Below are 9,382 nucleotides of genomic sequence, written 5' to 3' on the forward strand. Positions count from 1 at the left end.
CTGAAAGCCAGTCCTTCCACGTGGCCACCCAGCTACCAAGTCTCCCAAGCCAGAATCCAAGTGAGGTCTTCATCCTCACTCCCCTTCACCCCTTACATCTGATGGATCACCAGCTGTCGAACCTTCCAGAATCCACTCCCTTTGACGCAACCTCTCTAGTCCTGGCTTTGTTCACTCTGACATCGTTTGCCCCCTGGACTTTTCAAGAGGACTGTCACTAGTCTGTCCTCCTTCCGGATCCCTCAAGCCCCCCCCCCACCACACAATCTCTCACTCTGTCCTCCACATTTCTACCAAGCTCTTCCTGAACTGCACATCCGCGTCTGGCTCTCCTCCAGGTCAGACCTCCTGATGCCTTTCCTCTATCACAGGATGAAAGGCAAGGTCCCTGGTAGGTTGTGTCAAGCCATTCAAGACCCACGCCTTGCCTGTAATTCCAAGGCTTGGAATTGCCTGATTGTCTCCTCCCACATTCACTCTGGGCTCCAGCATGACCACATTGGTACCCTGATGTGCGGATTCATTCATTCATTGAACAGATAATGACCGAGAGCCTCCCATGTACCTAGGCGCTTAGACCCCAGGGCTGTAGCAGGGGTCTACAGCCTCCAGCCCCTGCCCCCCTGGACTTGTGTTCCGAGTTGGGATTCCTCGCTCTGTGCTATGATACTGGCTCATGGTTGAACTCCTGCCCAGCCCCCATTCCCCTTCAGCCACACAGGAAGAGGGCAGACTCGGGAACATGACCATCTAGCTCGGCCACTTACCACCTTGTAAGATCCTAGTCAAGGGGCTTCATCTTCTCTGCCTCAATTTCTTCCTCCATAACATGGGGATGATAATAACCTGCCTTCTAGGACTGGGATGAGAAAGACGTGAGTGGGCGCCTGCAGAGGGTTTGGAATGATGCCTTGTGCACAGTCGGGCCTCAAGAGACGTTCACCGCTGTTTTCTACCATCAGCTCAGGGCCTGACACGTAACGAGTACTTGATGCCTGTTTTCTGGCTGGACTAAAGGAGAAAAAAGTATATGTAGTCAGCACACTGGAAGTTTGGTTCTCACTGGAAACCAAGGGGCCCTGGTGTTACAAAACCACACTCTCACTGAAAGATCTGGAAAGGAGAAAAATGCTCCCCACAGGGAAATAACATGACTCCAGTACCAAGCACTGAGCACCCACTTACCCAGCACCTCCTTGGGCAGAAAGAAGGGCCTGCATGCTCAACCAGTGACCCTTTGGGCCCGAAGAAAAGGAAAGGAACTGACAGTTGTCTGGATTCCACCTGCTTTTGCTGGGATCCTGGAGCTTCCAGTCCAGGGCAGTGGGAGGAAAGTGGGGGGACACACAGGGGCTTCTGAGCAAGTCGCCCCAACTTCTCAGGACTTTGTTCCAGAGGAACAAAGTTAGACCAGAGAATATTCAGGGAAGGCCCCCCCTGCCCCATCAGAGGAACAAAGTTAGACCAGAGAATATTCAGGGAAGGCCTTTCTTACTTCTGTGTTCTAGAATTTTCTGTATGTGTGTTTGCTGCTGGTCTTTAACCCAGATTATAAACCATGTAGGGAGAAAGTAGGTACTATGACTTATAAATTAAGGGAAAAAATGCATGACAATTTAATTTTTCTAGGAGCTCAGAATATAAATATAAAAATATAAAAAATATAAAAGAAAAAGCCATTTCAAGACATTTTAATTCAGAATGGAGAGTTGCACTTTACATTTGCAAACAACACATTTCAAGAGACTTCAAATGTTTATCTTTGACTCACTAACTCCTTTTTGAGGATTCAGTTTACAGAATAATTACAGATAAAGACCGAGGTTTACTCACAAAGATGTTCACCTCAGTGTTTTCATAATGGAGAAGAAGTCAAAGTGCCTTCAATTTCTAATACTCAGGAACGATTACATGATTCACAGTATGTTCCTTTGACATGTTACCTTTTGCAAGACTCTAACATGGAGGAAACGCTTCGGATATAATGTCAAGTGGAGAGAAAAAGCCCCCTCCCACGTTGATTCCGCAGCATGATCTCAGCACTCTCCCGGATAGAAGCCCAGAAGAACATGTGCCTCTGGCTAGTGGGATTACGGGAGGTTTTATCCTGCTTCTTTGTACTTCCAAATGTTTGGCATCGATCCCCTTGAAACCCTTCCCTAAAAAGAGTACAAAAATGGAATCTGCAAAAGCAACACCTTGCCAAAAGTACAGTCAGCTTCCTCACCTTGTGAGCAGTGTGATTAAAGTATCACATTTAAATACTGGATTTCTTCCTTTCTTCTTCACGGGATGGGGATTTGTGCGGGCGGTGGTGTGGTCCTGGCTCTAAAATCTCACAGCGCAGATCAGGAGCTTGGAGCACTAAGCTTTCCGACGCCTCTCCACTCTGCCGGAGTTGCAGCCTTCCCAGACGCCCGAGCTGGCAAGTCCGTAGACCAGATCTGTCACCCGGGCTGGCATCTCCCCGCCCTCTCTGGTGAGGCCATGAGGAAATGCCAGCGAGGGAGGCATGGTGCCCAGGGCTAACCAAGGGCACAGGCTCCAGGGACAGGCCAAGCAGAGCTCCACATCCCAGAATCTGGACACACAGATCCCTTTGTACTCCTCGGATGGTCAGACAGGGAAGATGGAGACAACTCAGAACAGATGTGGGGACACTGGTCAAAGCTCAGAAACCCAGTTGCTTTCTTGGCCCTGACACTGGCTGTGTGGTCTTGAGGAAGTCATTGGACCTCACAGGTCCTGCTGACATCCTCGCCTTGGCGAGGAGGCCGGACTTAAAAGACTTCAAGTTCACTTCCATCTCTACAGGCTAATACATTGTCTTTCGCTGCATGTGGCCTTACTTCCACGAATGGGCTAGCTCCAGTTACTCTTTGCGGCCACCATGTCGCCCTCAGCTAATCTGGCCATGCAGAGAGCGGGTCTCTCCTGACAGGGGCAGATCTTCTTTACCAGCACTACAGCGTTTGGCAGACCACCCTGCCTGCCCTCTGGGCGGGGCCAGGCTCTGGGCCTTCCAAGGCGACCGCCCTAGATGTACCCCAAGCCCTCTCCTCTCCTCGGCCTCACACTGTGAGGGGAGGGCTCCTGGAACTGTGTGTTAATCTGTGGGTATGTGTGTGTCTCCATGGACACAAATTATAGTAAAAATTCAGTTTCACTAAATGTACTAAATGTATCCTGGATTGGATCCGAGAACAGACACAGGACATTCGTGGAAACACTGGTGAAATCCGAATAAAGTCTAGAGTTTAGTTAATAATGGTGTACCAACGTTAATCTCTTAGTTTTGACACGTGTACCAGTTACATAAGACGTTACCCTTAGGGGAAACTGAGTGTGAGATATACAGTGAACACTCCACACTACCTTTGCAACTTTTCTGTAAATCTAAAACGGTTCCCCCTAAAAAAGTATATCACAAAAATTCAGTTTCAAAGTTTTATTGCGATGCAATGTAATATATTTATTTGGAGGTTAAATTAGCATATCTACTATTCAGCTGAACTTTGATATTTTATTGTGGTATAATGTACCTACTTAAGGTACACGGATCTTGTGTGTACAGCTCATTGAACTTTCACATATGAATTAGCCCTCTTCACCAGCAGCAGATCAAATAGTAGAATGTTTCCAGCACCTAGAGGACTCCTTCTAGCTCCCCGAGAACAGCTCTTCTCCAGAAATAGCTACTTTCCTGACTTATATACCACAGATTTGTTTTGCCTGTTCTTGAACTTCATATAAATAGAGGCATCAAGTATGTAATCTTTTGAATCTGGCTTCTTTCACTCAATATATAATGTCTGGAAAACAACCCACACTCTTATGTGTAGCAATAGTTCATTCTTTTATTATTGTGAAATATTCCATTGTGTGAATATTGCCCAATTCGGTTATCCATTCTGTTTTTGACTGACATTTGGATTGTTTCCCCTTTAGGACTCTTATGAAAAAAGTTGCCACAAACCTCCTCAGACGTGTCCTTGGCAGCTGGGCGCATTCATGTCTCTCAGAGACACACCGCAGAGGGGAGGCGCTCGGTCATAGGGTGGTTGCATGTTCAGTTTTAGTAGATGCTACCAAGCAGCTTTCTAAAATGGTCATACCAGTTACAGAGCCTCCAGAAAATGCATCAGAGTTCTGGTTGTTTCTTGTCCTTGCTAATATTTGCTGTTGTCAGTCTTTTCCATTGTAGTCATTCCGATGGGCATCTGATGGTTTTAATAGGCATTTCTCTGAAGAGCATGTGTTTAGTGGCCTTTGTGAAGTGCCTGTTCAGGTCCTTTGCCTGTTTTTATTGGCTTGTCTTTTTCTTATTGGTTTGTAGGAGCTCTTTATAGACTCTGGATCTGCAAGTCCTTTGTCAGACATGTGTGTTATAAATATCTTCTCCCCATCTATGGCTTTTCTTTGCACTCTCTTAGTGGTATTTTTCAATGAGTAGATAAGTTGAACTTTAACCAAATCAACTATTGGTTTTATCTATTCAAATCAGAAGACTTTGATATTTGTATACATTTAGAAATAGAAGAAACTTTAGAGATCATCTTGGCCAGGAGTTCTTGAGCCTTATGTTTACTAGAATACCTTGAGGAGCTTTTGAAAAAAGGGGTTAACCTAATTTTCCTAGACCCCCTTACCGCCCTGCAAAGCTGTCTCCCACACGGTCTGCTCTAAACCATCATCGAGAACACACACACATGCATACACACACATGCACACACACCATGTGTGCACACACGCACACACACATGCACACACATGCATATACACATGCACACATATACATGAGCATACACATGTGCACACATGCACACATGCATGTACACTTGCACATACCCACACACATGCACATACATGTGCATGCGCACACACGCAGTGCACACACATGCATATACACATGCACACATGCATATACACATGCCCACACCCATACACACATGCACATACATGTGCACACATGCACACACATGCATACACACATGCATATACACATCACAATACACATGCACACACATGCACATACATGCACACGTGCATATACACATGCACACACCCCTCTGCTAATTTACATCTTTGTCTCCATCTTTTCCCAGGAACATGATGAGCGTTTACAAAGAAGAAAAGGGCTGGACTCAATCATTGACCAAGACCTGCACGGAAGTGGGGGCTGGGGGGCAGCAGGCAGGCTGAGCCATGCAGAGCAACATCTCCCCAAATTCCCTGACGAAGGGCTGTGGGAAGCCAGGTTCCTTCAACCTCTGGGCTGAAAATCGAATCCCTGAGAAAGACCGAAAAATCAAAGAAGGAAAAGAGCTAAGAGGTAGACCTCTCCACACACTTTGAGGGGAGCTGAGAGCTGGCCCCCAAACCCCGGGGGGAAGCCACGAGCCTCTCACTTGGGGTGTTCAAGAGCAAAGGGGGGCCTGGGCCAGTGGGAGCCCTTCTGGGGTGGCACACAGCGGAGACGAAAACTCAGCTGGGAAGGCTTGTTTCAGGGTGAACATGAGGAAGCTGACTTGCTCGTAGTTCTCGGACTCGTACAGACACCCGAACTGGGGTGACCCGTCGGGGCCGGTGCCCATGCTCTGCAGGTCTGAGTAAGCACAGCTGCCCTTGACCAGCAGAGTGGGCTCTGACCAGGCCGGGGAGCCCGGGAGCCGCTTGTTGAGGTACACGCCCAGGTCGACCCTGTGCTGTGGGTCGGTGGGGTGAGTGTAGAGCAGCCATCGGTCCGAGGCGTCGGCCCCCGCGCCAGGGTTGGGGAAGCTGACGATGCTCCCTTGGCAGCCATGCGGAGGCTCCACCAGCTGATCCACGAGATGGGCGTCCTGGAAGTCGAGCCCGTCATTGGTGCTCTCGGCCTGCACCCTGGCTCCGCGCGGGCTCCGGGCATTGACATACACCACCCTCTGCTCCGCGCCCCCGACCTCGGCCACCTGACACTCCACGGTGTCCTGGGCCACGAAGTTCCCTCTCTGCCACGTGTGCCCGTGGTCGTGGCTGACGAAGCAGAAGGCGAATGGGGAAGGCCGTTGGTGGGGGTGCAGATTCCGGTAGGCATAGGCGGGCACCACCAGACTCTGCGTCTTGTTGTGCAGCTGCACACAGTGCCCCGGACCCACCGCAAAAGTGGCCCATTCTTTGTGGGCTTCACCAATGGCAAGGCCAGTGAGGTCTCTGGCGGGGCTCCAGGACTTCCCGTGGTCGGTGCTGGTGACCTGGCAAAGCCGCACCAAGTTGACCCGGGTGTGGATCTGGTGGTGCTCGGACACCTGCCCGGGGACGGCGATGAAGAAGAGGAAGAGGGTCCCTGTCACCTCGTCGTACACGGGGCTCGGGTTCATGGACCGGTGGCCCTCCAGCTGGGCTTCGGTCACCACCTCCTGGGCATGCCACTGAATGAGAAGAGACAGGAAGGAGGAGAAGGACACCTTTGAAATGGCCAGTGACAGTGACAATGACAGGAACTGCAGTGTGGGGAGGCGGGTGGGTGGCGCATCCCATGGGGTAAAAATGAAAGGTCGTGCAGTGCTCATTCGCCGGTACCACATCTTCCAGAGCCACCAGAGCCTGGGCCCCTCCAGCCCCCCTCCGGGGTGGCACGCTCTCCATTGTGGCTCTTCTACTGGGCCGTTTCCAGCCACACCTGTCACAGACCACCTGCAGCGTGCCGGATCGCAACACACAAAGAGGACTCAGGCCCGGCCATTCCCAGCGTCATCCTGCTTCCTTCCACTCCCAGCCGCTCCAGTTTCCCATTCTTGAAAAAAATAAAGCCTCCAAGTAACTCCAGTAGTCTGCCCAGGGCGGGGCAGAATGTGACAATCACCTCCCATTTCCTACACGTCATAGTCTATGAATGCAGCCTAGGAGGGACGGCAGCACCACACCGAGGACTCACAACGAGCTTGCACAGTTCCTGAGTCCGTGCTGTCCAGGTGGCAGCTCTGACGGCTCCCTCTCCACCAATGAGCAGTGCTAGGGGTTGACACCGTGCCAAGAGCATGATGTCTGTTACGTCATCTGACATAATCCCTAAATCCTGGGGGACACACGTTACCAGGGCACAGGTGCTACTCTGTCTCCCGTCTGGAGAACAAGAGGCTTAGACAGCCTGGATGCGTTGCCCAAGCCCACGTCTCTGATAAGTAAGTGGTAGAACCAGGACCTGAACCCGAGTCAATCAGCTTCAAACCCCATGCTCTGGCTTGCTGTGTAATAAAGACCACGGACGGGGTAATGACAAGTGTACTATTAAGCCCTTCAAATGTGACAAGCCAACCTGAGGTGTCTTCATCAAAATTAAATACTTGGTCTACAAGCTGGAATCTCCAACCTTGACCCTGCTCCCCAGGTTAAGTTTACTGAAAGGAAACACCTCCCCTCCTCGGTCATGTGATACCAAACGGCTCCTCCCTCGGGTTTTCCGGGATGCAGGGAGCTTTCCGAACATCAGTTTCCCTGCCTGAGTTGGCCCGCCATGCAAGAAGCAGTGCAGCCAGGCCAGCTGGACGTGCTCACGGTGACCCCATGTGAGATCTAGGTGATCCATTGGGGACGCCTTCTCTGCCCCATCTCTGAGGGGTCTCGGGGTCCCTCTTGGGGTTCAGCGTGTCTTGTCCCTCCGTTCCCCAGACGCCAGCCATCTAAGGACGGATGGTGCCTGGATTCCCCGCCCTTGCCCCTCCCCCTGCCCCACCTGGACCCGATGGGCAGCTGCGTGGTAGCTTCCCCTGCGCAGGACGATCACCTCCGCGTGCTCGTCCTTCTTGCTGATCCGCTGTTCCACGAAGGCCAACAGTGTCTTCTGCTGAGGCAGGTACAGCAGAGCGGGGATCCTGTAGGCATGGGTTCCCGACCGGAACACCGTCTCCTTCTGCAGGCTGGGGGAGGACGCCATGGGGCTGGGGGTGGGGGGGCACACAGGATAGGAAGGTGAGTCTCTGGCATCCTGAGACGGGGCCACCGTCGCCCTCCTGGGCAGGCGCTGCTCAGCCCACCGGCAAGCCGCCCGACCTGGGGGCGGCCCGTCCTTCTTCCCCGTGGGGGCTCATCCCCCATTATTACCCTCCAGGACCCTGTCTGCCAATCGTGCCCACGCCTCTCATGGAGTCTGGCAGCTGTGTGTGCGCGAGACGTCGGAGAGCCCTTTGGAAAAGAGTATTCTGTGCCGTATTTTTATTGTAAGTTAACAAACCTCCTTACAACAGATCCGGGACAACCTCCGACTGCTTTTCCCAAACCCGACACATCCATCAGGTGCTAACCCGAGTGGGGAAGGAGCGCCAGCCGAGGGCCCTCTGCTGCTGTCCGGCTGCCAGAAAATGACACATGGGAGTTTTTTCTAACAGCTGCAGAGCCCTAGGAGTTGCCTTAGCAACTCGGTTCTCAGGGCTCAGGTCCCCAGGCTGCCTGGGCTGAGGCAGGGCCGCTGGGTCAGGGTGGGGGTGCAGGGGATGGAAGACAGGGGCTCCTGACACCTCACCGGGGCGGCAAGGGTCTTCCGGACATAGAAGAAAATAAAAGAAAAAAATAAGTATTTGGCCATAAAGGGTAGGGAGAGCTGGAGATAACTGGAGACAGTAGGTGACAGGGGTCCCTGTGCTGGGCCACCTGGTTCCCCCTTTAGGGGGCCTTCACCCCCAGCTTCAGGGAGAGCTGTCAGCTCAGAGGAGGGACGGGACTGCCAGTCGCTGCAAAGAACCAAGTCCTCCCCCAGGAAGGGCTCCGTCTGCCCACCAGCCGGCCCGGAAGTAACGATGTGGACCCCCGGGCCTCCCTGGGACACCCTGAAGGAGTGGCCCAGCTCCAGGGCCCCCCAGGCCTCCCCCTGAGGCTTCCCAGAGACTGCATCTCGCCGCCCCTTCTCTTCCTCCCTGCTCCTCCCTCCCTCCCACCCAGCGGACCCCAGGAGGCTCCCCCATAAAACCTCCATGTCAGAGCCTGCTTCCTGGGAGCCCTGCCTGCAGCAGGCCCTTGGGGAGGGCACGTGGGGAGTGGGGTGAGCGGGAGGCAGTACACAGCCTCTGCTCTGTGCACCCATTTCTACTGCTGGCCTCCGTTCCTACCACGTACAGATGCTCTTTAGTTAAAAATTAATTCAATATTTTTGAGAAGTGAGTGCAATCTATCAGTATTTTATTCAATCCACAATGAATATTATTGTTAGGCCACATAACACAATAAAACTAAGGACAAATGCTGCACAACGTGAACACATGTGATTGCCTAACCGTGGGTGGAAGAGCTGAGTCTTCGTGACACAATCTAGACCAGCGAACTGTAATCCAGGAACGCGGAGTTTAGTGACGAAAGGGTGGCTAAATTGAAACCTTGTTATGAAATGTGGATGGGAGGGGCGCCTGGGTGG

General features: G+C 52.1%; 1 protein-coding gene across 1 annotated transcript; it reads right to left on the minus strand.

Moving 5' to 3' along the window:
• Positions 1-5,406: 5,406 nt before the first annotated feature.
• On the minus strand, positions 5,407-7,912 carry NEU2 (neuraminidase 2). Its single transcript, XM_029932891.1, has 2 exons — positions 7,712-7,912; positions 5,407-6,407 (listed from the first exon to the last, which is right to left on the minus strand). The coding sequence occupies exons 1-2, from the start codon at positions 7,910-7,912 to the stop codon at positions 5,418-5,420; spliced, it is 1,191 nt and encodes a 396-aa protein (XP_029788751.1). The 3' UTR covers positions 5,407-5,417.
• Positions 7,913-9,382: the final 1,470 nt, after the last annotated feature.

The sequence above is a fragment of the Suricata suricatta genome, chromosome 3 (assembly GCF_006229205.1).
Source record: "Suricata suricatta isolate VVHF042 chromosome 3, meerkat_22Aug2017_6uvM2_HiC, whole genome shotgun sequence".
Taxonomy (NCBI): Eukaryota; Metazoa; Chordata; class Mammalia; order Carnivora; family Herpestidae; genus Suricata; species Suricata suricatta.